General features: G+C 42.8%; 1 protein-coding gene across 12 annotated transcripts in view; it reads left to right on the forward strand.

Annotated features, from left to right (window-relative positions):
- The window catches only part of GTF2I (general transcription factor IIi), a 77,189-nt gene that overhangs the window by 20,770 nt on the left and 28,888 nt on the right, over nucleotides 1-27,531 (forward strand). For 8 of the 12 annotated variants that reach the window (XM_054208376.1, XM_054208380.1, XM_054208375.1 and 5 more), the window contains 11 exons: nucleotides 6,201-6,335; nucleotides 6,751-6,934; nucleotides 7,134-7,162; nucleotides 8,338-8,386; nucleotides 9,065-9,105; nucleotides 10,472-10,549; nucleotides 15,398-15,457; nucleotides 18,918-19,001; nucleotides 20,856-20,918; nucleotides 22,611-22,712; nucleotides 27,074-27,139. In XM_054208376.1, coding sequence (XP_054064351.1) covers nucleotides 6,201-6,335; nucleotides 6,751-6,934; nucleotides 7,134-7,162; nucleotides 8,338-8,386; nucleotides 9,065-9,105; nucleotides 10,472-10,549; nucleotides 15,398-15,457; nucleotides 18,918-19,001; nucleotides 20,856-20,918; nucleotides 22,611-22,712; nucleotides 27,074-27,139 — 891 coding nt within the window. The remainder of the gene's footprint in view (nucleotides 1-6,200; nucleotides 6,336-6,750; nucleotides 6,935-7,133; nucleotides 7,163-8,337; nucleotides 8,387-9,064; nucleotides 9,106-10,471; nucleotides 10,550-15,397; nucleotides 15,458-18,917; nucleotides 19,002-20,855; nucleotides 20,919-22,610; nucleotides 22,713-27,073; nucleotides 27,140-27,531) is intronic. The other 4 variants (XM_054208372.1, XM_054208381.1, XM_054208371.1 and 1 more) reach the window with 3 other exon arrangements.

Below are 27,531 nucleotides of genomic sequence, written 5' to 3' on the forward strand. Positions count from 1 at the left end.
TGGCACCATAATGTATTTACTCCTACCGTGTCTGTTGCTTGAGACTTAAGACCTTGCATCTCTGCTAGTGGAAGGAAGTGTTCCCGTGTCCGTTTTACATCATGGGAGCCAGGCTGCATCATGCCTGTTCAGCGATGTGTTGATGCTAACCTGACGAGCGCTGCCCAGGGTTAATCAGGGAACAGTTTCATAGTCCTTCTTGCTTGGGAGAGTTGTGGGCATGGTAACTGCTGCCTTCCTCTTGTGCGTCTCCTCTCCTGTTCTCCTGCAGCTCTCTTGGTAAGATGGTCTTCTGCCTTTGCGCCCAGGGCTCTGTGTGACTGTAAAACCTTAGCACTGTGAGTTAGCTCTGGGGTCCCCATCTCCCCAGGACGCCACAGAGCTGTCTGGAGTGCCCCAATGGCTAAAGCTTGTGGGGTGTCTTTCTTTATTTCATCATACAATCACAGAATGGTTTGGGTTGAAGGGACCTGAAAGCCCACCCAGTGCCACCCCCTGCCCTGGGCAGGGACACCTCCCACCAGCCCAGGTTGCTCCAAGCCCCGTCCAACCTGGCCTTGAACCCCTCCAGGGATGGGGCAGCCACAGCTTCTCTGGGCAACCTGGGCCAGGGGCTCACCACCCTCACAGCAAAGAATGTCTTCAGAGTATCATCTCAATCGCCCCTCTTCCAGTTTGAAGCCATTACCCCTCATCCTGTCATTACACTCCCTGCTCCATAGTCCCTCCCCAGCTTTTCTGGAGCCCCTTAGGATCTGGACGGGGCTGGAAGGTCTCCCCGGAGCCTTCTCTTCTCCAGGCTGACCCCCCCCAGCTCTCTCAGCCTGTCCCCACAGCAGAGGGGCTCCAGCCCTCCCAGCAGCTCCGGGGCCTCCTCTGGCCCCGCTCCAACAGCTCCGGGGCCTCCTGATGTTGGTGCCCCAGCGCTGGACACAGTGCTCCAAGTGGGGTCTCCCCAGAGTGGAGCAGAGGGGCAGAATCACCTCCCTAATAAATAAAAAGCACGAAGATTAAGATGTTCCTGCTGGAAAGCTCGGACAGTTTGCTGCGTACATTGTGGTTGCCTCCAACGCTCAGGGCTTCTGCCTTCCCAGTCTCTTGAAGTATTCACATCGTACTCTCTGTATGGCAAGCACTAGTTCATGCTTGGTGTCTCTTTCTGCCCCACCCATAGTTTCTGAGGGAATTTTTCTATTGTGGTTGTAACTGCCTAATACATCAGCTGAACGGTGTTCATTCTTGGAATCCCCAAGAGCTTTTTTTGATTTAAGTTTCAGTCACTTTCTATTTTGTATTTGCAGAATGTAGCTATGAGTTAAAGCATCTACCCTTAAAGGCTTCATCAATTTGTTTCTAATAAATCATGTGCTTAGGGATTAGTTTAAAGATAACGTTCCTAGCCCTCACCAAACAGTTGCAGTTACAAGTAATAACAATAAAATCCAAAGCAATCAGCCCTGTCTTTCTTAATGAGAGCTGCTTTTTTTTTACCATTGCTGATGCCATTTGAGCTCCCTTAAATGGCTCAGCCTACAGCCCCCTTCTGCCTAACCTTTTGAAGTGCAAATAATGTAATTTTTTGAGCTATCCCATGCTGCATATTTCTCACGTATTAATATGTGTGTTCATCAGCTGAACTCCACATTAATAGCCTAGATCTTTGTGAAAGACTAATTCTCCTGTCTTTTAGCCTTGTGGCCTGCTATACTCTTCTGTTTCTCTTCTACTGCTGTTCTCCTTCCCTTCTTTTTCCCCCACCTTCCCAGGCTGGTGAAGGGGCTTTACCTGAAGCGGGTGATGGCCAGCCCTGGCTAGCCGTGCGTCTTTGATGGTCGCCTTTGCAGTCCTTTCTCATGCTATTGGGGCGAATCAATCTGTTTTTCTTAACTTTTATGTGACTGGCAGTTTCCCTTGATTTACAAGTCAGTTCACCCGTTTTGATAGAATCATGGAATGGTTTGAGTTGGAAAGGACTTAAAGGCCACCCAGTGGCACCCCCTGCCCTGGGCAGGGACACCTCCCACCAGCCCAGGTTGCTCCAAGCCCCGTCCAACCTGGCCTTGAACCCCTCCAGGGATGGGGCAGCCACAGCTTCTCTGGGCAACCTGGGCCAGGGGATCACCACCCTCACAGCCAAGAATTTCTTCCCAATATCCCATCTCAATCTCCCCTCTTTCAGTTTGAAACATTACCCCTCGTCCCAAGGGGTACCCCTATTTTACCAAGTTCTCAAAATGAAAAGAAAAATGCATTTTTCAAAACTTCCATTGCTGGGTTAGACACGAGTTATTTTTAAGGAGTTTTATGAGATCCCTTTCTGCCTCCTTTCCTCAGGGCTGCTTCCTTTGCTCCCACGGTCTGGCTCCATGGATGCTGCCGGAGCAGACTCTTGCAGGTTGTGCCCGGTCCGGACGCGTTTTCTTCCCAGCACCTTCAGCTTTAGCCATGCCCTCACTGCTGCGCTCACAGCTCCATCCTATTTTTCTGGGTTTATTTCAGATTTGGGTAACCGGCCTCTTTTGCGGCCTTATTGGAGCTAGTTTGCTTGGCTGGATTGTCAGGAAGCTCTGCCCAGCCAGGGGGGATGGAGGTAACAGCTGGTTTAAAAAACTGGCTCCGAAAGTTCAGACCACCCATCTCATTCCCTCAGAGTCCCGAACAAACAGAAAACTGCTGCAGATAGCCCAGCTTTTTGAAATTCCCTGGCTCCTAAATTCTGCCTCAGGTGATTTTCTTTTCTTGTGGTTTAGGTGGTCCTTTGATAATCATGGAATGATTTTGCTTTAATTTGAGGTTTCAGTTTCCTGAACTGTAAAAGTGGATGGCCTTAAAAAGCTCACAGATGAACTGAGTGGATGCGCTATAAAACAAAGGAAAATGCTTTTAGTCACACGCGTATTTACTATTTTCAGAGAGTAATTTTCTTTAAGCACAGATGATAAAATGTATGTACAAGAGTGTTGTCACAAAATAATTGTTGCCCTTAAGTTGCCTCTCGCAGTGGCTGTGCGGGGGTGACATTCGTATTCTTATAATCACTTCTTGGCTTTTTCTACCTGGGGGATCAAAACCCACCTGATTAAAAACCTTCTGATGTTGTGAGATGCCTTACGTACCGTGGCACTGGCGGCTCTTTTGCTACAGGAGTGTTGAGCTCCATCAGCTTCAGATTCTGAACACTGCCAGCTTTTCTCTGTTGTTTGTGTCGCATCGCATCTCCAGGTCACATTTTGGGGAAAATTTTGGTTAAGCAAATTGTTTCTCTGCAAAAGCTTGATTGTTATGGGGGTTTTTGTGTGTCTTTTTCTTTGGTGAGATGTGGTCAGTGCTGGTTTTGTTACTTGTCTCGGCATGTCCCAGCGGGGCGTGCTCAGCTCCGCAGGAGAAGCACATCTTTCCCCTTACCTCTGAGTGAGGCGCTCAGGAGACGGAGCCGCTTTATGGCCTATTTTAGCGTGCTGCCTTCAGACGGTGCTTCAGTGCACTTCGGATCGGTGTTGTGTAACAGTGCTGAGCCGCAGCTCTTCATCGGTTCATGAGCGTAACCGCGTCCGGGTAGGGCAGGAAGGCGGAGAGTCTGGTCAGGGTGTAGCTCTCTAATTGCTGCCACGCAACAAGAAGGAATTGCCAAATTAAAATGTGATCGTTTCAAGTATTCCGTTTTTTTGTTCGATCACAAAAATTTCTCTAAGAGGGTTTTTTTTTTAATTTTCTTTTATTTTAAAGCGGTGTACACATTTTATAGTATATTTGTTTTATAAGGACGCTGACAGCTGGGAGGTTCCTTTTCCAGGCAGGTGGAAGGCTGGGCTGTCAAACCCAGTCTGCTGCCCAGCGGGGCAGGGAAGAGGGAAGGTCATTCTGAGCAATGAAAACACCTGGGTAGCACTAGAAGGTAGGAGATACGTGACTACATATGGACTTTCAGTTCAAACTGAGGATTGTTAGTGGTTGGGTCGTTCTGATGAAGCTGGAATAGGCTTTGCAGAGTAACTGGACTAATCCCGCAGGATGCTCCCAGGTTTGGAGAATGTAATTCTTTTACCATATAACCATTCCTCATCCTTCTTAAACCATTTTTCACCCTCTTACCCTTCTGTAAATACAACCTCCCATCCCTCTTCCCCTCCACGGAGCCTATGAGTAGTGGGACCTCCAACAAGTGGAGACGTGTCCCTCAGCGCTGCCTGAGGAGACGACTGGCTGCTGGGTGGGATGGGTCCTGCAGAGCCCTTGTAAATCTGACCGGCTTCGAGACTTGATCTTGTTTGCCAGACTTGATTGAAATTGGCCAACAAACATGGGAGAGATTGAGGCAGATGCATTATATGGGCTCAAGAAAATGGATAAAAATCATGTAATAAAGCACAACGACAAGGGTTTCTCCTAGTTAAGGAGGAAAATGGCTATGTCTTTTTGTCTGCTTTTCATTTTAATGGGAAGTGAGCAGTGTCGTCATCTTAGTTTTGTTTTGCTTATTATTTTTAGAAAGTGTGGGTACACTTTTGAGAAGCTACTGGCAGCAAAGGCGTTTTCAGTGAATCAGTCTCTTCTGCGGAAAAAACCCCCACACAAAAAAGCAACATTGCATGTAGCTGTAGATTGAACCTGATGTCTCTTGTCCCCAAGTCTGCAGGCAAACCTTATCAGCTGTCATTAACTAAGCCCCTGTGTTATAGCTAAATAATAATATTCCATTTTTGCATTATTTTTGTGTTATGGGAGGCACTGTCATATTGCAGAGAAAGCCGAAGTTTTGGGTCTGAAGAGCTGGATGTCACGTGGAGGTGGGTTTCCAGGGCACAAAGCAGACGGGGGGTCTGTAGAGGACGGAAAAGCTTCTCTTTGAAATAAGATGTGACTCTTTAAGATGATAAATGTAATTTTACTAAAAGCATTGCTGCTTCAGCTCATTTCACAACCCATTGGTAGTCAGTTGTGCAAACTGATGTTTGTTTTCTCGTATTAGCTTAGAATTATGGTGCCAGCAGTACTGGTAATGCGAATCGCAGCGTTTCAGACGTACCACTGTGCTCAGGGTGAAGACAGGAGACAGCCTCAGCACTGATCTCTCCCTTGCACACAGGAACACAGTTCTCCCTTGCTTTTTCTTTCATATCCAGAATATCTCTGGTGTTTTCCCCTATTTTTGCCAGGTGATTCTCAGTAAATCTTTGCAGAAGGTGAGTGATTAGGGAAGGCTGTTGCCCGAAACCATCACTTCCATTTGCTTGTTAATATTGAAGGTGTCATTATTCCCTCCATCCTTTTGCAATGTCATTTGCTCAGAGACTAGAACAAGGCGTGGGGCTGGAATCTTCTCGGTTCTGCGTGAGGATGATTATTCTATGATTCTATTAATGTAGATAAGATCTGAGGAAGGAATTCTTTGGTGTGAGGGCGATGATCCCCTGGCCCAGGTTGCCCAGAGAAGCTGTGGCTGCCCCATCCCTGGAGGGGTTCAAGGCCAGGTTGGACGGGGCTTGGAGCAACCTGGGCTGGTGGGAGGTGTCCCTGCCCAGGGCAGGGGGTGGCACTGGGTGGATTTAGGGTCCCTTCAACCCAAACCATTCTGGGATCCTAGGATGGCTTGTTTGCAAGTCCTCCTGTTCAGCCGTGAGAGATGTGTACTTCAAATGCCCTTTCAAAGGCAGAGGAGCTGTTGTGCCAAAAGCCAGATCCCCTCTGTAAAAAGTTCAGCTAAGCACATAAGCATGAACAAAAGGGGATGTAACATAACTGCTGCGTAAGGCATCATGCACAGCACTAGGGAGCTGTGGTACCCTCTGCGCAGGCATTTTAACTTTTCCCTGGTGACTGTCTTGCTCCTTCTTTTCTTGGCAGTTTCGCATTTTATTTCTGCTGTATTATCCCCTCCTGAGATGAATAGCGTTTTGTACCTCTTTGTGCCAAAACAAAGCCTGCTTGGATGTGTCTCTTAATTCCTTATTCTTACACATTAAAGGGTGACATTTACAAAGGTTGTAAGGAGGATATAATAATTTTGGTGTAAATTCGGATTCACTCATTGCCTATGTACGTAAACAAGTGCATTTGCTTCTGGAGCAAATAAGTTCTTATGATTTTCTGGCAGGAATCCTTCCTGAGTCCCTATAGTCTAAACTGGAGGGACTGTCTACTGGCGGTTTTAATAACTTAGTATTTTATTTTTTTGTCTTATTTTTATAAATAACTGCCAGGTGTTACAGAAGAGGAGAGGGCTGCAGACCTGCAGAAAACAAAGACCGTCCCCGCTGTAAACAGACTGACCGTGGATGCTGTGGAACTGGAAGCTCTCAGAAAGTCTGTGGAGGACTTTTTCTGCTTTTGCTATGGTGGGTGCTTTAAAGTCTTCAGAACAGCTGTTCTGGATTTCTAAATTTTTATTTTAGTTGGGAGGAAAGTACTGCATGCACTTAGCCTTCCAGCTATGCTGCTGCTAAGGTGGTAAGTTTACCTTTTTTAGTCGCTGATTCTAAACCATACACGTATATTGGGTAGTTTTCTTTTTGATGTGATTTATGGATGTGATGTGAGATGATTGCACAGCCCGTTTAGTTTTCTTTTAAAAAAGTCTCTGCGTCTCTGTGGGTTCCGGTGCATGTTGGAACCCTGCAAGCAGGGCTTGGTTTCCTCCTCCTTGTGTTCGCCCCAGTCCTCTCCAGGGGTTTTAGGAGGGACTCATCCTCTTGTGAACTTGCACGCTCTTCCCCTTGTAACTGTCTCCTTTTTTTTCCCTTTTCCCCTTAGGTAAAGCTTTAGGAAAGTCAACGGTGGTACCTGTGCCGTATGAGAAGATTCAGAGGGACCAGTCGGCGGTGGTGGTGCAGGGCCTGCCCGAAGGGCTTGCATTCAAACATCCGGCAAATTACGATGTTTCCACCCTGAAATGGATTTTGGAAAACAAGTCAAGGATCTCATTTATCATCAAAAGGTCATTTGCTCGCTCTCGTGCTGGTCTGTCCGCTTTCGTTTTGTACTTAAATTAAGTCCAATTAATTTTAATTTTTAATGAAATACATTGCAGCCTGTTTCTCTTAAACAGGAGTGCTCTCTCTTTAATGTTACGCGACCAAGTAAGTAATGATGTCTTTGCTAAAGCTATGGGTTTTTCTTTCCGTATTTCCACACAGGCCTTTCCTAGAGCCAAAGAAACACCTAGGTAAGTTACTACTTACTCAGACTAAACAGAAACAGGTCAGAATTTTAGATTAGGTAGCAATACAGATACAAGATTGGGTCATGCGGATAAAGTGGTGAACTTTGCAGAAATTCCTAGACTGTGAGTTGCCTTACTCATGGAACTACAATCTTCTCCTTTATGCATTCTGCCAGGTGCAACTAATTAGAGATAAAACTTGTTCTGTTGTGTTCTTCATCCTTTTACTGAGTTTCAATTTAATGTGAATTGGATGGTATCCTAGGGACAGGAGAAGTGAACTGATGAAGGACTGTGCGTTGCATTTTTAGAAGATGCCAAGACTTTGCAGTGCTCCGTGTTCCAATACATAGCTGAGTTTGGCATTTATGTCTCATTTTAAAAATTGATTTAATCTTCTGAAGTGGTTAGGTGTTGCAGTTGCTATGAAAGCCTCTATATATTAAAAAATCTGAGCTAGAGTGAGTTTTTTTAAAACTGCACATATTCGCTCCTAGCTAGAAGAAATCCCTTCTCCCGTTCCTTTCATGAGATTATACTGCTTTACTTGCAAAATTTGTGTCTGTGAGGATTTGTTTTATGAAAAGGGTGAAGCAATCTCTATAGGAATGTAGTCAAAAAAGAAAAGTTCCACTTTCTCAGGTGAAAGAGCCAGAAGTCGATGCTGGATTAGTAAAATTAGAATTGTGTTGCCTGTGCCCAGTAAGAAGACAAGGGAGTGGGAAATTACAGAAATTCTGGTAATAATATATTTCTATTGAAAAAGCAAGGCAAGTTTTCAGTGTGGTAAATGACGTTCTAAAAACATAATTATTCATGTCTGGCTGTAATTTAGGACTAAGCTAAATCTCTGTAAAAGTATCCTTTTTCTTTTAGCAGAGTTTAGGAGAGATTTGTTTACCTTTATTTCGCAAGATTTTCACTTGGCATCATGAAAGACAGCACTGAAAAGAATGCTGATATGATATGCTCAATTGAAGTAATCTTATATTGTTGCTTATAGATTAATAAAGCAGTTTGACGAGATCTGTCCCTCCTATCTGTGAATACAGAAAATACGCGCACGTGCTTGTAAAATGTGAACAGGGTTTTGCTTCATGAAATCAGTGTTATGTTTTCAGTTTGTATTTAAGGTAAATGGAGTACGGGAAATTCAAAGATTGTCTTTTATCTTTCAGGGGCTCATATGGCAGATCCTTCACATTCAATTATACCTCCAGGTGGAAGGTGAATTTAAAATAATGTAGTTTTTTTTGTATCAGCTGTGTATTTTCATATAGTTTGTCTTCATGTGCTTTTTCTGTCCAGCTGACCTTTGGATAACTTTGGCTTGCCTGGGATTCTAAAAAGCAGGAAGATGAATTTTCCCTTTCCTTTGACTGTTGTTTGTGGGGAAACTGTTCCGAATTAAACAGATGGCAAAGTTTCCCCTCGGTTTAATTAGCCAAGTGAGTGTTCTTAATGCAGAGTCTGTCAGTCAGGGATAAGTTTGTCATGTTTTATGATACAGCAGCGATGGGGAACAGATGTACTGTTGCTTCCTTCCCCCTCCTCAATTAAAATATTAGAATAAATCTTTTTGTTAGTAAATGAAGAGATTATATCTGGAGTAAATGAAAAATTGGTTAATGTGAAAACAGGGAGCAAAACGGGAAGCGTTTCTTTGCTTCTGAGTTGACTTCTCATTAAATGGTAAACGTGCTTTGAATATGTGTATGTCCCGAAAATGTAGGGATAGGAGATTCCTGGCAAGTCTCTTGAGATAAATCGGATAAGCTAAGATGCAGGGGGTTTTACTTTTGTATTCCTAGTTGGACAATACTGGGATGTTGATTTTACGAGATAGTAAAATATTTGGTTTTTATAATATCATGTAATATGTCCTTGATTTGTTTATTTTTGTAGTTGTCCTATTCAAGTGAAAACGGAACCAAATGAGGATTCTGGTATGTACAAAATTTTGCCCTTATTTGCAAAAGAACCCAGTCAGTTTCGGTTCAGAAGGGTGAATTTAAGCAAAGATAGGAAGCCCTAAGAAAAAAGTAGCAAAAAGATGTTCTTTGTGGGAAAGAAAAACTTTTCTTTCCTTAAAACTGGCCACTTTTCAGTTGGCATTTTTGTCAAGTATTTAAATTTAGCCAAATGTTTCCATTTCGAGGAGGAGGAGATTTGTGTAGTTTTCTAGACTAAAATAATTTGTCTTTGTAAATAGTTTTAAGTGGAGAAGAAAATCCTCTGTTTTTTATTTTGTTCTAATTCAAGATCACTTCATCCCTAATGGGGAGAGAAAAACTTGCTTTAGTTGTGAATACTACTAAAATATTGAAAATGACAGAATGTCCGTTTTCGAGCTAAAATGGAAATAAATAGTAAAATGTGTTATTGATTGTTTAAAAAAAAAAAAAAAAGAGCAAGCGTTCCTAAGTTCCGCTGGAGGAGAGAGATGATCCTGCAAGACACTGTGCTTTGAGGAAAAGCAGGAATAATCCCAGTAAAGGCAATGAGCCGGCAGGTGTGCTTGGAGATAAGCTGGGGACTTTCCCTTTTGTTGGCTTGGGCTACACTGCTCAGCACTTTGTAGAAGAATTAAGTTTTTTATATTTAGGCCAGTTCTTTGTGCTTCCCAACTACAAACTCGTGGTTGGGGAACCCTTCGTGGTTAACGTTTAGCTTAACGGATGCGAAGAGTTAACTTGAGCTTTTTGTCAAGTCAGTCCCAGACTCTTTGCAGTGCTGCTTTCTAGGCATTTTAAGTAATTCTCCTTTTGTCAGAATGTTCTGAAAACACTTCAGGGAATGCTGCGAAGGCTTATGGAGGAGATAGTTCATCTGGATGAAGCCCAGAGCAGCTGAGGACCTTTGGTGCCCCATCAGCAGCAGGGTCTGACGCAGACTCATCTGACCTTGGCTGTGCAGAGGAGGGAGCAGCAGTGGATCTAGAAGTGCTTTCAGCACAACGACTTATAAAATATATTGTATTTTTTTGGCTGTAGAAGTGGGCAAAAAGGAAGGAGACCATTCTTCTTAATTCTTCAGATCATAGATAGCGTTTGCAAGGACGCCTGGTTTGCAGGGATGCGTTTGATCTTGAGTCCCTTCTGACAGTGACCAAACATAAGAAACCACTTCGTTACCTTTGTTTTAGCTCAACAATTGTTGAGTGTCTCGGCACCTGAAAATCTTTTTTTTTTTTTTTTTTTTTTTGTAAAAGAGACCAGCTAGGATCTTAGTTGATGTTTTATTTGTTTTGGTTTTTTTTAAGAATCTGGTTATTATTAATTTCCATATTTGATTCCTTTGTTGCTTCTACAGGAATTTCTTTGGAAATGACAACAGGAACAGTGAAGGAGGAATCAGATGATCCTGACTACTACCAATATAATATTCCAGGTAATGATACTGACTTCCATATGTGTTTATCTCGTGAAAGGGTTGATTACTTAAGTGTCGCTCTCTCTGTGCCTCTCTTTTTACTTATTCTTGGTCGGTAAGGGTGCATTTCCTTAGCCCTGTTAGGATACAACAATTCTGTGCTGGCTACCATTTAAGTTACTCTGAAGAATACCAAAAGAGCAAAAGTACAACTTCAGCGTAGCCATATGTCTGTGTTTGGGGCTGAAGGAGAAATTCCAGGACTCTTTTGAACTGTTTGTTTTTCTCTGAGGGTCCAGTATGCAAACTCTTAATTCCGGTGACCTCTTTAAATGGGAAATAAACGGCGATATTTTATTGTACAGCGCTGCTTGGATCTTCTCTTTAAAGTTTCAGTAAATTTTATACTGCATTGATCACTTTTCGTGTGTGGAATGACCAATACGTGTCAAAACTGTATTGAAAGGTTTATTTATATAGGCAAAACATAACGACATCTGTGAGGTGCGTGATTTGGGCTCTGTGTATGTTTTTCGGTATCTCCCAGTTGCTTTGCCTCATCTCTACATATCTGGTTAATGCTGCACATTAACCTCAACTAGGAGTGAAAAATATAAATCATTGTTTCTGTAGGTTGAAATGAATAGTAATTAAGAAGTTGCGATGATAAATGGTGACATAAAATAACTAGAACCCTAAATTCATTATTTCAGCCTGTTTGCATTTGTCGTAAGGTTAATTGAGCAATACAAAGGAACACAGGCAGGCTGCTGCGCGTCTCTGAAGGACAGCTTCATGTTCAACAAAAAGTGCAAAACAGCACATCCTTTCTTTTTGTAATATTATATATTATTGAGATAACATTTTTGTACGTGTTTAGACACAAAGCTCAAGAATATTTTCTAATGTGCCTTAGTAACTAACTGCAGGATCGTACAATCAATGTTCTCGGACTGGCACATCTCAAGTAACGTAGGAGCACTCTTCAGAGAGATCGTAACCCTACAGCGGAGCGAAATGCCACCACTCAAGTTCAGAGTCTGAAAGGTGAATTCTCTGGTGTTAGGATTCTCTTTTCTTTATATTTATACATTGCCTAGCCTCAGGCGACAGGGAGGTCTACAGGCATGATATAATGTACTAAAAATAGATACTTTTTTGGAGACAACCTAATCGTCGTTCCTTGTAAAGCCAAGTCCTGTCATTTTTTTTGCTTTTCACCCCCTGTGGCTTTCCATTTCACACATAAAAACAACGTCAGAATTTGGCCAGTGGCCCAAAGTGTAAACCAATGGCGTCTGAAGAGAGTCGGTATTGAAATCGCTTCCTGAAAAAATCATATCCCATTGTGCTGCAGCGTGTTTGTCTGAGCTAAAAAACCCCATTTATACAGTGTGCTTCCAGAGTAAAGTCTAAGCAGTGTGGATTTGGGGGGGATTTCTCTTGCCTTTCACAGAACTCTAAATTTAAATTTTCTGGTTGGTGAAGAGCAATATGTATCTTTTTCAGATAAAATAGTGCTCGATTAGTAACTCCCCCTTTCCCCACTCCCAGTGTAGTCCTCCAAACCTGCATTTAAAACACGGCAGAACTGGGTATAGCGGTAGAAGGGATGCGGTGCAATGAGCTAAAAGAGATGCTACTGGGTCACGTCATGCTGCTTTCCCTGGAGTAAAGCAGCTTCCCCTTCGTTTGTTCGAGTTGCTGATGCTCAGGTTCAAGCCAAAGGTTGTACAAAGTGCAGAGAGCTGTAAACACCTGGAGTCCTGCGTCCCGCTCTGGGGCACCAACATCAGGAGGACACGGAGCTGTCAGAGCGGGGCCAGAGGAGGCCCCGGAGCTGCTGGGAGGGCTGGAGCCCCTCTGCTGTGGGGACAGGCTGAGAGAGCTGGGGGGGTTCAGCCTGGAGAAGAGAAGGCTCCGGGGAGACCTTCCAACCCCTTCCAGTCCCTAAAGGGGCTCCAGGAAAGCCGGGGAGGGACTCTGGAGCAGGGAGGGGAGCCATGGGATGAGGGGGAAGGGTTTTACACTGACAGAGGGGAGACTGAGATGAGATCTGAGGCAGAAATTCTTTGGTGTGAGGGTGGTGAGCCCCTGGCCCAGGTTGCCCAGAGAAGCTGTGGCTGCCCCATCCCTGGAGGGGTTCAAGGCCAGGTTGGACGGGGCTTGGAGCAACCTGGGCTGGTGGGAGGTGTCCCTGCCCAGGGCAGGGGGGTTGGAACTAGATGATCCTTCAAGGTCCCTTCCAACCCAAACCATTCCATAGTTCTATGAAATTCAGGAGGCATAAGCACTCTGCACAAAGGAGGCTTTGTGTACGCATGGTGATGCTGCGCAGAGAAGTGGACCTTGGAAAAGCAGAGTTATCCTGAGGTGTGTTCCTGGGGGATGGCACAAGTCTGCCCAAGCATTGCCTTGGTAGAGGCGTGCAAGAGAATGGCTAGGATCCTAGTTCTTACTAAAAATACCCTACAGCAAAAGCCAGGCTTATTGATGTCTGAGAAGAAACAACTAAACTGTTAGTGAACAGCCATCTGCTTGGCACTTCCTGAAGAAAATGATTTACTGATGAAATTTCATGGTTATTGTTTTTCTCTGAGTGTTTGCTTCCTCTCACAAATCTGTAATGCTGACCAAAGTGCTGTGTGCCTTGGTGGCACGTGAAATCCTCCTGTTAATCAAACGGGGAGGAAATTATACCTGTAGGTGGATGTCTTTTTTTATATCTTATTGTTGTGTAGTAGGTTGCAGCATTTGGCTGTTGCCATGAATTAGTACCAGATTGCTAAAGTGGGAATACGAAAAAAAAGCTCAAGTTTCAGAAAATAATCTGTGTGGGTCATTTTAAAAAAATCTTAGGGGTTTACTACATGTACTGTAGTTTTTATTGACGTTAAAGCTGCGGGGATTGAATTTTCTGTGCTTAATCCCAGGGGCCTAGTAAGTGTATTTTTAACTAAAGAAATCTCTCTTCAAGTTTGAATGTGTCAAAGACTTCCCATTTTTCCTTTTTCATTTGTGTTACAGCATATATTTGGCATGAAGATAATGCAATATAGAGGCTATTGCAGAATATGTAGGTAAACCAGTCCTGTTGGGATCTGTGAATTAAGGAATAAACATGAAAATATGTGCTTATAATAGGATATTTGCTTATAATGGGATGCATGCTTCTGTGCGTCAGTGCATTGTGAATGATAATAATTACATGTTCTGAAGAGTTCTTAGGAAATGGCAGTCCCGTCTGGCTGCGTACACTGAATACGCTTATTTAAATAAAAGCAAATTTATTCCACGGAGATGTTTTCCAGCACGCCCAGGGATGCTGTGTTCTGTTCCTGCTCACCCATGGTGGTTGCAGGTCCCGGTGCTGGGATGAGACTTCCCTCCTGTGTGTCCTGGAGCAGCACCGGTGGCGCTGGCTTCTCCTGTGCTCCTCTTCTTCCCCCGGCTTCTCCCGTGCTCCTCTTCCTCCCCCTGCTTCTCCCACACTTTCTTTCCCATCCTTGGCCCATGGTCTCGGCTCTGCCAGTGCCACTCTCTCTGCAGCCGTATTTTGAACCAAATCAGGGAGCTCCTCCGCGTTCAACAGACAAATAGGAAAAAAACCCAAACACCCCCCCGCCCCCCAGCAAAAAAAAGTGGCAGGAGCAGATGAAAGCTGCGCTTGGTGAAAGAAACACATGTTAACCGAAGAACCCTGTATAGGTTCCACACTTGAAATCCTGCTAATTTAAAATCCCTTTGAAAATCTGAGCAATCAAATTAGGCAGAACTGTCTCAAGCTAGCATTATTGTAACCGCTAATAATCATTATTTTCTTTAATCCCTAAATATTCACTTTCTTGAATAACTCATAATATTTGATACTGTTATGTACTTCCAGTTGACCGAAATACTTACGAAGTCTGATTGTGACCACAGTCTTTTCTGTATTTCTTGCTTACTGTGCATATGAAGTAGAGTTTAAAAGATTTCACTTGCCTTATTAATTAAAAAATACCTTTTCTGTTGTGAAGCCGTTAATATTCATTGCTGATACACTTATAAATATACCTCTAAACAGCCGTCGTTTTGGGAGAATTACATGATTCTCTGCAGATGGCTTTTGCAAATGAACACAGAACAATTAGTCCAAATCCTTCAGTCCCAGTCAGTCCGAGTATTCCTACGTTCCTGCATGCTGCACGTAGACTAGTTTTCTGTACCTACGCTGTTTCTGTGGTGTAGAGCCATCTCCGGCTCGGTGAGAATCCTAAGCAGTAGGATTTTAGGGGTGTTATTTTAATCTTTTAAGTGTCATTTGTGTGCTGCTTTCTGCAACAGCCTTTTTAAGGCAGTTGGGATAGAGCCGTCAAAAGAGCCGTTGTGATGAAAAGCAAACAACCTTGAAGTGCCGTAAATTATTTTAATCTCTCTGAATTCGATATTTAACGTGGGTAGAAATTTTGAAGTCAAAAAGGGACTCCCTAGGAATACAAATTTTAACAAACAGGAAAAAGATTTCACTGATTAAAAGTTCATTGAAAAAGGGCAGAACCATCAACATTTCATGTTTTAAAATTAGTTTATTAACACCAGAAAAAACTGAAAACCTGCCTTTCTGCTTGAGTCTCTGACTGTTCAGTAGTCCAAGAAATGCACACCCCTCCCATTAGCCCCTCAGTATTTCTATTTGGTGAACTGGGTAAGTAAGGATTTATAGATCTTTAATATTTCCCAGTCTTTCCTAATTGAACGTTGCAGAAAGTATGAAGTGAGCATATGATATACGAAATTAAGATTTATTTGGCAAATTCCTCTGTGGACTGGCAAAATGTGTTTGTTGCAAGAGACGATTTAAAAGCCATTCTCTTTCTTCCCAAGCAGGTCCTTCCGAAACATCAGAGATGGATGAAAAAATTGCTCTTGCAAAAAGTTACACAGGTAGATCCTTTTTTTGTATTTTTCTCAAGGGTGCTTTGGAAATGGAATGTGAGAGGTTTACTTTTCAGGGCTCTACTTTCTCGACTTGAAGTAAGAGTATTGGAACTTAAACTTCAAGAGAAATGAAAATGTCAGTGGCCTTCATTTTCAGGTGTCCAAGTAGAGACATAGAAGGGAGTCTCATTTCTTTCTTTTCTACGTTTGAAAAGGAACATCAGGTTGATCACTCTAAAGCACTAGCAATTTGTGTGAATTGTTTCTCAAGAAATTCAGTCCGTTTCATAATTGGTTATAAAGTTTAATAAACCTCTGCTCATGTGTTGTGGGCGCAACTTGATCATCTCTTCCAGCTGTGTGCGAGGTGAACGGGCACACACAGAAAACAGTATATGGCAAGTCTGTGTTTCGCGGAAGTTCCTTACTGCATCTGAACCGTAGCTCAAATAAATCTACCCCAAAGTTATAGCTTTTTTTTTTGGCTTTTTACAGTTTGTATTAAAAATACCGGTTTGCCCATTTGCAAACACTAGAAAATACCAATCTGCATTTTAACCCCTGACGTTCTTGATAGGGTCAGAGAGCTCTTGCTTCAGAAATTGAGCCTTCTGTATGTTGTTCATGTGAACATTATAGTTCTGGATTTTTTGCTTATGAAAATCCGTACTTTGAATAGTCGGTGTTAAAAGTTCCCTTAGTATTTTTGTTATGGTATGTTTTTTACTTTATGTTTGTCTAAAGGAAGCCACCAGGGTTCTGATTGCAGTGAAGGAACAGATGCAGAAATATCAGTAGAAGGTTAAAGAGATGAAATGTATTTCATGAGAACAAATTGACATAATTGCGTATTTTTTTAACACAAAATATTTGAAAAGGTAGCACCTTAATTAAAGTTGTGCATCTTCTCCAACCATTCTCATTCCACATTTCCACAAGGTTGGCTTTTGGGTTTTTTGTTTTGTTTTGCTTTTAATCTCCCAAGTCATACCACTCTGCGGCTTACTATAACCAAGTTGTGATGGGAGTCATCATTCTTTTAAGTCATAAATTGCATTTGTAAGGTGCTTGTCACCCAAAGTTTAACGCTTCGACGTGATGCTAAAAGTACATCATTCTGCAGCTAATTTCATTCCAAGCACCTGACTCTCAAACCGGAGTTGTCAGTCTTTAAGGCCAAGTTACGCAGCAATACTTATTCTTGAAAATCCCATTAGTTTTGCTTTGAAGGTAGGTATCACCATAGTTAAAGGTACCGTTACATGAAATTTAAAAGCATTTCTCTTGATAAAGGAGGATAAAGTTCTTTGCTCTTGCTGGCTGCACTACTAACTCTACTTACTTGAGAAGAAATAATCTTTGAACATTGCTTTCCGAACCATAATGCCACGAGCTTTATGCCTGACTGTGAAGAGAGAGCCCGAGGCCAGGGAAGTGGGATACGAAATGAGAAGACATTGACTTTGCTTCGGTTTTGACTATGCAGAATTTTATAGCTACAGATGCTTTGTCACACCCTTTCCTCCAATCTGTGCTCCATTACAAGTGTCTGTAAGAGATACGCTGAAAGTTGCACCCTGGTTTTGCTAAATAGAATAAACCCGTTATTCGTGAAGATTAATATTTACAAAGATGTCTATAGGCCCTGATAAAAATTGCAGGTAACAGTCTAACTTGTAGCTATTATTAAAGAAATGCATACGCTATGCATGCAAAGCTCTTCTGAAAGCTGGTCGGAAAGCTACAGGCTGTGATGCAGATTTGCAGAAATGATTGTTTTCTGCATAGAAAAACATTAGAGGTGTGCACGAATGTATCTTTTGGTGTATATCACTGGCAGTTTTCATTGTTTTTCCCCTTCCAGTAACCTTGACGAGATGGTGAACAAGGAAGTGGCAAAGTTATCGTGTGCTGTAGCTGCTAAAGGTGTCTGAGGTCATAGTGAGATTGGATGAGTCGGGAGCATGATGTGGTTGAAATTCAGCAATCAGAAAGTTTAAGGTTACGTGTATCAAAAGAAATTGTTCTAAACTGAATGAAATCACATTTGAGAATATGGAGGGAGTGCCACTGGCTGACAACGTTTAGAACTGTGCAGAAGGTGGCTGCTTAAAGCTGTGTGTATTTACCTAAGATCAACAAATACCTAATGATGATAAAACGTTGTTAAAAAATATTTACTTTAGTGTTTAAACTAGTTGGTTTAATATGGTTTAAGAAGAAATACGCACCCGGGAGTTTTCTTTCGGAACCTTGTTACCATCTGCTTTGACATTTTTGCATGTTTCTCTTAATTATGACTGTTTCTCAGGGATTTGTTACTGGACTAGATGGACCATTTGTCAGTCTTTGTGGCTGCTCTTAAATTTCCACAAAACTTCTGACGATTGTATTTCTCATTTTTCTTTTTTTCTCTTTAAACTTTTCTGATGCTTTTAACAAAGGTTCTAAGCGATCAGTTGATGTGGTAGTTATTTCTATGACCATACTTTGTGTTCACATCTACTAGAAGACCATTTCCTCCTGATTCTTCCCTTTGGTTGTGCTTTGCGTCTGCTAGTTATTTACCTGGCACTCACTTGGAATTAGACGAGAATATCATACTATGTTTTCTCTGAGCTGGATGATGTGTTTGACATAGTTCGAATATATTCCACTGAAGGTGACTCAGTAGGTATTGCTGAATCTCTGCTACGCACATCACGTGAAGAGCTGTGGAAAGGGGAGATTCCGTCAGACTTGCTCCCGAAGTGATAGCATACTTCAGCTTACAGAGATCTGAAAGAAGATACTCTTCAGAATGCACAAGCTCAGCATTGCTCTGCCAGAATAATTAAAATATATTCCTTCATACACTGCTACTTAGTTTTGAAATAGTTTCCAATAGAATTAGCTTCACTTTTTTAAGCTTTACTGCAGTTGAATGCAAATTGCTCCTTCTCCCACCAAGTATTGATAGCCGTAATCCTGTTTATTTTGTTGGTGCAGGTCGCCCCAACGAAAGCATTGGGATTACAAATTTCCTTCTCATTTTTCACTGTTGGCCTTGCAGCCTGTTAGGCAAATCATTATAGTGCAACAACTCTGAGTCTCTATAAATGGTGAGGAAATATATCATCTGTAGGGGCACACTGCCTTTGTTTATATTTTCAGTAATCCTTGATAACAAAGGGGAAAATATTTATGATTGTATTAATCCTATTAAGCCAAGAATAAGGAATTGCATACTGTCATTAACGCCAGCTCTGCACTGCTGCACACAATTTAGCAAGTCTAATCCTCACCTCCTTACCCTTGTCTAGAATTGCTTAGCGGCTTATGGTAAACTATCTTTACTTCTGGTTTTGTTGCACGCTGTGAATGCAAAAGGTTTCAGTGAGACAAGGGGCTTCTTTGGCAAGCGTTAGTTGAAATACAAAGTCATGGAGTGTTGGGTTAAAAAGTCTCTTCTGTCCCCGTCATTCAGCAGCCCTGTTTCCCCCTCCAGATTCCTCCCAGCACGCCCCGTCGGAAACAAGCGAGGACCCGGAGGTCGAGGTCACCATCGAAGGTGAGTTCTCCAGCTCATTGATTTCAGTCTGTTGGGCATTTTTAGGTCCAAAAACTTGGACCTAAAAAAAACAGGCATTTTTACAACGCCTGCATTAGTTGGTACTGAGTAAATAGGATGATGTGCCAGCGTTGACTGGAGTTTGGATCAGGCACTGCTTGGTAAACTTATCTAGTCCAGAAGTTTGACAAAACCACAGAAAACTGAAGTGTATTGGACGTACTGGGCTGGTTTTGAAATGCTGCGAGGCAGAGATTTGTATCTTCCACATATTTTTCAAGCATCGGTAATGAAGGATACTCATTGTTTAACAGCCGTTAATTTAGATTTGTCTTGGTTTCGGCTGGAATAAAGTTAATTTCCTTACTGGCATCTGGTATTGTGCTGTCTTCTGGATTTAGGATGAGAATAACGTTGACAACACACTAATATTTTAGTTGTTGCTAAGCGCTCAGGGGCTTTTCAGCTTCTCATATTGGCCTGCCAACATGAAGGCTGGGGACACCCAAGGAGCTGGGAGGGGACACAGTGGGGACAGCTGACCCCAGCTGGCCAAAGGGATGTTCCATACCCTATGGCGTCTGCTCAGCACGGGGACTGGAGGAGATGGCGGCGGGGGGACGCTGCTCGGGGGCTGGCTGGGCATTGACTACCGGGTGATGAGCAATTGCATTGTGTATCACTCATTTTGGATATTCTTCTATTCTTATTTATTAGTTTCTCTTTCGTCGTTGTCCTACTAAACTGTTTTTATCTCAACCGATGAGTTTTCCGTATTTTCCCGATTTTTCTCCCCATCCCACTGGAGGGGGAGAGCGAGCGAGCGGCTGCCTGCTCCTAGTTGTCAGCTGGGGTTAAACCACAGCAGTCCATTTGGGCACCAAACCTGGGCCTCGAAGGGTTTGAGATAATAACGGATTAATCGGAGCATATGAAGGGGATTTGTAACTATTAAGAGTTGCGGGGCATGGTATTTATCATCTCTTCTTGGTATTAGTTTATTTGGTCTGCTTCGTGCTCTCGCTTTTGCTGCCCATGTTAACGACTGGTGTTGGCTCTTGCAGGCTGCTGTACTCCGCAGTGATTTGTGACGCTTTACCTGGGAGGTCTGTTCCTAGAACACTGACCTTGAGCTTAATCTGGTATTTGAGTTGTGTGCTGAAACTATTACTGTACCTCAGGTACCATCTCCTGGAGACAATTAGCAATTATACTTCTTCCTCTGAGAGGTTTTTTATGGAGGAAATACAGAATGGCACCTCCACTGCCTCCTCCCATGACGTTTCCTCCTTCATGGCAGTAGCTTGTTGGTACCTTGGAATCACAGAATTGCCTAGGGCAGAAGGGACCTTTCAGATTGTCTGCTCCAACCATCAGCCATCTTGAACATCCTTGGGTAGTGAAAATACTTCTATTGGTATTTCCTGGGAATATTGTTTCAGTTTTGTCTCGGGTTAGCAGGCAATTTAAGAATGTCATCCAGAGGTGTGCGAAGGCTGGATAGTTACGAGTGGCAGGGTGTGCGGGCAGATGCCTAGGATGGTGGACACCTCCAATGTTTTGGAACTTCAGCCCTGAACAAGTGCAGAATCTTGAAAAACTAGCAGAATATTTGGAAGAATCCCAGGGAAGGACAAATCGCTGCAACGTGCTGGGCCCTGGCCCACGCCTGCCGAGCCCCGTTCAACACGATCCAGTACCCGCAGGGGAAGAGAGGGTCTCTGGGTCTGGTGAGGACACAACAGGCGCAGGGGACTGCTTTGACGAGCGTTAGTTGAAATACAAAATCATGGAGCATTGGGTGAAAAAGTCTCTTCTGTCCCCATCATTCAGCAGCCCTGTTTCCCCCCCCAGATTCCTCCCAGCACGCCCCGTCGGAAACAAGCGAGGACCCGGAGGTCGAGGTCACCATCGAAGGTGAGTTCTCCAGCTCATTGATTTCAGTCCGTTGGGCATTTTTAGGTCCAGAAATGCCTGCATTACTTGGCACTGAGTAAATAGGATGATGTGGCAGTGTTGACTGGAGTTTGGATCATGCGCTGCTTGGTGACCATATCTAATCCAGAGGTTTTACAACAGCAGAGTGTACTGAAGCACACTGGACGTACTGGGCTGGTTTTGAAATGCTGCGTGGCAGAGATTTGCATTTTTCACATATTTTTCAAGCATTGGTAATGAAGGATACTCATTGTTTAACAGCCATTAATTTAGATTTTAAAACGATTTTACAACATCCATTCTGAAGAATACGTTGTTTTATAAGCGCCCCGTAGTTACATAAAATTTCTAGTTAACACGAGCTTCTGGGAAGAATTGTACCAAACAGAGATGATGTGTTACAGGTGATGTAAGTGAAGCTTCAATTTATTTGTCTAATATCAATAAATATGAGATAAAAACCTTTATACTTACCACCTCCCTTTCTCATCTAAATGGCACTAAGGCCACTAACCAGTATCCCTGCTGTTTTTATGCTAGGATATTGATCGTAAATCAGCTGTATTTCCTATATTTGTGAATTACATGTCCTGTAACTGCTTTAAAATAGTTCTGAGATTGGCTTTTTGCAATGCTTACTTCTGGAATGAGTAAGATTAAAACCACCAGATTAGTAATTTAGAAATCAGGCAATGCACTTCAGGACAAAGTTGACACTTCTGGCGTTACTTTCACCTTTTTATAATCCAGCAGTAAAATAATTCTTACATTACCTCAACAGAAAAGGTAATAAGAGAATAGTCATTAAGTTCTTGTCTATGTAAAGACCTTTGCCACAAAAGTAAAAGTGTTCTGAAAAGATTTTCTCTAACAGAATATAGTACAACTGCACGAGAGATGTCAAGGTGTAATATTATTCTTCCCAAGTAAACTATACCCCTGGTGACCTGGGCAGGTGCTGTTCTGTATGTGAAATTAACTTTAATTTTCTTTGCTTTAGCCATTTCTGTCGTCTAAGGTTGCAGGTATTGGCAATTGGACAGTCTTAAAACTCATTAACTGGTAGGGAAGGTAGTGTTTTGGATTGGGAAGTGACTGGCTAAGTAGCAGCTCGCTGGAAAATACCCAGCATTTGCAGTTTTCCCCCTGTTTGTGTGTGTTTGAGGTAGGGTTTACCTGTTACACGAATTTCAGTTACATCCATCAGTTTTACAGTGGTTTGAAACAGGTTTTAGCACCTTTGAGCTCTTCAAGATAAAACTTAAGTGCTGTATTTCAGGACTTATTAGTGGATGGAAACTTCCAAATAGATTAAAAAATGCAGTCTCTGTCTGCACAATTTATTTCCTGACTTCTTTTGCTGTTGCTTGTTCATTTCATGATCATGAGACGTCCGGTTGTGTTTCAGAACACAATCTTGTTTTCCTTGGGAAGTACAGAAGCTCTGCTTTTTGCTACCTTACGCCTTGTGCTGGTTCACTTACACAAATTGTTCCTACACAGGCCAGTAGCTTTCTAAAGTTACTCAGATAAGTAATTAGTTGCAAAATTTGATGCCCTGATAAAGCACAGTTCAATACTTGCATTAGAGCTTTGAAATTCAAAGCAGTTCCAATGTTGCACGTGAGTTCTCTGAACGTTAAAACAGTGATATTTTTATGTTTCTTGAAGATGATGACGAGTACTTGCCCCCTAACAAGAGACCGAAGAACACTGAGTCAGCTAATGAAGCTGTCAGTACCGGGAAAAGAAAAGTGAGAGAGTTCAATTTTGGTAAGATACAAATTAAAGGTTATTTTGTCTCTCTGCTTTGTTTTGTAAAAAGGTATTAGACAATTTCAGCCTGCAGGAGTGAGACGCGCCAGTGCAAATATTCATTTAGGAGCCCCGGGCTCTTTGTAGTTGTATTGCAGCAGTGTAATCATCACCATCATCGGCTACCTCTGTTGTTTCTCATTGTCCAAAATGACTATCTAAATAGACACGGCGAATAATTTAATAAAATAAAAATAAATCTAGATTTTTGTAAGCTGACTTCTTGGACAAGATGGCCGGAGTGAATTCACTGGTGTTCTGAAATATGGCACAACGGAGGTCAGGATCCTGTCAGACTGGTCTTCCTCTGTGCATCCTGCGAGCAGCGAAGCTGTGCTGCGGGGAGCCGCCTTTGGGAAGGTGATCAATGACTGTTACGCCGAGTAGCCTGCCATGATCCCTGTGGGCACCCAAAAAGTTGGGGTCTTTCGGGGAGCGTTCTTTCGTGATACCTTGTGCAGAGTTCTCACTGCAGAACTGCATCCGCACGCTGTCGTTACTCCGGTTAAAGAGACTGCCCACGGGATTTGTTGCAGCCCCATCCCTTTCCTTTATTTCTCGTTTTGGTTTGGTTTCTGGGCAGATATCCCATGAAATCTTCCATAAGGTTCTGCACAATCAGGAATATGTCCTTTGGCGCAGTGTTGGGGAAGTTTATTAAGAATCCTGGGATTTGAGGTCAATTGAAAAATCCCCACAGAACGTCTTCTGACATCTGTTTTGTGTGAAACGTGCTATTTCATGCCAATTTCAGTGAAAACGAATAAAACATTGCTGAGGGCTCTATTCTCAAAAGATCATTAATACTAATAGGAAGTTCCACATGTAGCATTAGTTAGTTTTGGTTGGGTCGGGAGAACGTAATGGCAACATTAGTGGAAGAGAAGATTTGAGCAGTTATTACGGCAGCAGCTTTTGCTGGAATATATTCCCTTAGTAGAAAAACAGCATCTAAGCTTGGGAGTGGGAGTTTGAAGGGGATAGACAGTGAAGTTGATTAGACATGGAGAGCAAAGGTAATAAAATATTAGGGTGACAGAAGCTTGAGTTGAGCTTGCAATGTTGAAACACCAGTTAAGGAGCATCTCACGGTTTTCCTGGTCGCTGCTGCTTCTGAGGTGGCTCGGTAGATTCTCTCTGTGTGCTGCTCTCAAGAAACTTTGCCATGCAGCTAGATGGCAACGTTTTGCAGCTGACAGATTATTCAGAGGTCTTTATTCCTGGGCTTCCTAAATTGTATTGAGGTTATCGCCCCTCCTATTCACTTTCGGGGTTCACCTACAGAAAGCGGTATCTCTCCACGGTGTTGCAAGGTCTGGTTAAAACACGAAATGAGCGTGAGGAACTTTGGAGGAGCAGAATTCATTTGCTGTAATGAAAAAAAAGGAGCAACTGTTGGTAGTTGCAGTGCTGCTGTTCGGGCATTTCAGACTTTGCACCTTGGTCTAATGAAGTTGAATATTAGATAATTGGATGGGAGAAAGGAGATGTTTAATTCTGTCGTGAATAGCTGCGGAATGACAAAGGACACGCACTCGGACGACTGGAAAGGAGGTGTAGATGCTCAGAGAGAAATCTGTCTCATCTGATAAGGACTTCCAGTATTTCACCTAACGCTGATGAGATCCAGATGCGTGGCAGCTGTCTGCTGGGGAGAATTCCTGTTTGTCTTGATTGAGTCACAGATCAGGTACCCCCAGTGGCCCGAGAAACAGGCGGAATGATGGGCTGTGCTCTTAGTTTCGTGCAAACAGGAAAACAAAGTGGAAAACAAAGTAATTGTAACCAGGGGGAGGGATGAAAAGTGGCTGGTGAAATGCTTGATAGAAATTGATAATCTTTGGGGAGGGAGGTTGGATTTCAAAAATATTTCTGAACCAACTATTTAAGGCTAAAAATATCTTTGCTGAAAGGAAATGATATTGTCAGTAAAAATCTCTTCCCACGGCATTTTTTTTTTTGCTTTCTTAGAGATTTTATCAAAGGCTTCGAGTTGCGGCTGGCAGTTGTGTCATACCCTCTTAGTGAAAAAAGAGTCCCCTCGGCTGTTGTCCCACCGTGACAGTGATGGGAAGCCTGTATGGTTTTTCCCCATCCTGACACACTGTTGAACACAGATTTTGCCAGCCTACAGCATGCTTGGAGTTGCTGTGTGTTTTCCAGTTTATTTCCCCACAGAGTATTGGGAACAGGAACGTCCTTAGAACTTGAGCATCATTTTGTGTGCCCTGCGCAGGTTGCCTCTGCTGTGGTGGATGTTTTCTGGAGCAGAGAATGGGATAAAGTGAAGAGACTGGACAGGCTGGGGAAGTTTTTAGGATTGTTACTCAATTGGGATGGTGTTTCCCAGGTACCGAAAGGTTTATCTACAGGACTAAGAGGAAACCACCACTGAGCTTGGTGCCTATGGGAGAACTAAACTGCTTTGTGGAGAGATCACCAAAACAGAATATCAGCTTAGCGTTGTGGTACATTTTCAACTTCACTATGTGAACACAAAGTGGGTGACAAAAGAATGTCTTTACAGTAATTGGTCCAAATCCAAGGAGTTCATAACGCTGGCAATCTGATTGAAAATCTTGCCGGATGCCTGACAACCCCTCTGAACTTTGAAATATCTCTGTAGCCTAACTTGGCAATTTACTCATAAAATACAAAAGTAGCTAAAAAACACAGTGTGCTTTGCCTTGTAATGTGGCATGATATTCTGGCTTTTCTCCCTCTGACGAAAACCAGCCTGAGTTTGAGAGGAGGTCATTTGCTGAGAGCTTGATGAGCTGAAGGGATCTCAGCTCCGTGCCCGTTTGCTCTGGGTCACAATGTGGAGTCACGCCGGTGCCCTTGCAAACCCTTGGCCCAGGGCCATGCGTGTTCACATGTTGAGTAAAGCGGGGTTTCCCTTTCAGCCGGTAAATTCTGACTTGTGTTTTCCTGACTCTTAGTGGGAAAGCTGCTGTTATCCATTGTTCTGTAGCTCAATGAAAAAAATGCAGTTGATGGTTGTGCTGGAACCAGGAAGAGCTTCATCTGGCTGCACATCTGCAGTTAGAGGGAGATATTGCAAGGTTGAAGTGACGCAGGAGTACAAAACATTGAGCCCAAGTCACATTTATCAGCTAAGAAGCTGTAAAAAGGGTGGCAAAAGCAATTACATAGATTTATCCCCAAGGATGTAATTTCAAAATATAAACAAGTTAATTGATGTCGGTGATATGCCAGGTCACTAGACTGAAGGGGTTATGTCTGGATGAGAGGCAGTGTGCCAAAACAGCCTTTCCCCTCTACACAAGGCCTTATTCTTGCGTACATCTGAAGCATGCTGTTCTCTTGATAGCCATGAAATCACACTTAAAAACTATAAGCTTAAAATAGCCACCAAAATTGTGTACATTGGTCTGAGAATAAATATTTTAAATGCTTTTGATATGGACTCAAAATTCAATCCTCTGTCTTGTCCGATATAAGGATTTTTTCACAACTGGAAGTGTAATAACTTGAGTGGCCTCATTTTTTGACCTCTGCAGTTACTAGATTCAAGTCTTCAGTGTAAGAAATAAGCTTTAAGTACACTTGCTTATTAACTCATTCTTAAAGGCCAGCCAGCGTCTGGTACCATCTACAAAAGAACTGCAGCATTTTCCTTAGAGCATTGAGCTACTACAAAAAGCTGTGAAAACGTGTGCTCTCTGCCATAGGCAGAAAATCAGATGTTAGAATTTTGCTGTTTAATCCAGCTCTCCATGGAACACAATTGGATTTGGATAACTTCTGTCTTGCAGCCTGCATCTTCTTTCAGAAATAGGATTCGTGGGGATGTTTTGCAGCATCAGGACTTGGAGAAGTACTGGATTAAGGTAGAGGATGGTGTGATGCCTCCTGACCCAGATAGTTGTACAGATTTGCACCAAAATAACTTCATGTACTCACTGTAAGCTTTATCAAGCTTCACTAATTAAGCTTTTCAGTGCCTGGATTTAGATAACTATCAACAGCAGCTGCAAACTGACTTTACCCCTCATGGCAGTGAGAGCTGCTGAGCAAGCCACCAAAGAGAAACCACTTTAGCCAGGTTTATGTTGTTTTAAGCTTGATTTATCATCTGCGCAAGTTTTGGAGGTCATCTTAAACATTTTATTCTACCCTTTTTCTTTCTGAATGTATCCATGTATTTTAAGGTGTAGCCTGTGCCGTACTCACAGGCACCTGTATGCAGGTGAGCAGTAAAAGCACGCTGCGTATTTCAGTTAGTGGTAACAGATTTTACAAGAGATTCTGTGTCTCATTTGTGCTCTGACATGTCCTCCGTTTTTTCTTTGCAGAGAAATGGAACGCGCGAATTACAGACCTGAGGAAGCAAGTTGAAGAGCTGTTTGAAAAAAAATACGGTATGTGTAACACTCCTTTCCAACTCTAGTTGCTTGCCTCTAGTGCTCTGACACCATAAATCACAGCTCTTTGGCATGCGTCTTGTTGTTGGCTCGGGAGCACACTGGTACTGACTGCACCAAAGGGCTAAATATTATTAGAAGACTTAAAACTAGGGAAAAAAGCTTTTTTGGTGAGCAGAGTAATTTCAAAATTGGGTGCCTGTTTGGCACCCAAGTGCGAAACTTGATTTTATTTTCCAGTTGCGCTCCGTTTCGTGGAGCACCGGCGTGCTCACGGCTTGAGCACACGCATTTGAGAGAGCTGGCCTTCTTTCTGTAATCACACTGAGTCCTTAAGTGAAATAATCTTGTAAAATGGCTCTGGGGAGAGGTTACCACTGACGGATTGT

The sequence above is a fragment of the Rissa tridactyla genome, chromosome 7, assembly GCF_028500815.1.
Source record: "Rissa tridactyla isolate bRisTri1 chromosome 7, bRisTri1.patW.cur.20221130, whole genome shotgun sequence".
NCBI lineage: Eukaryota > Metazoa > Chordata > Aves > Charadriiformes > Laridae > Rissa > Rissa tridactyla.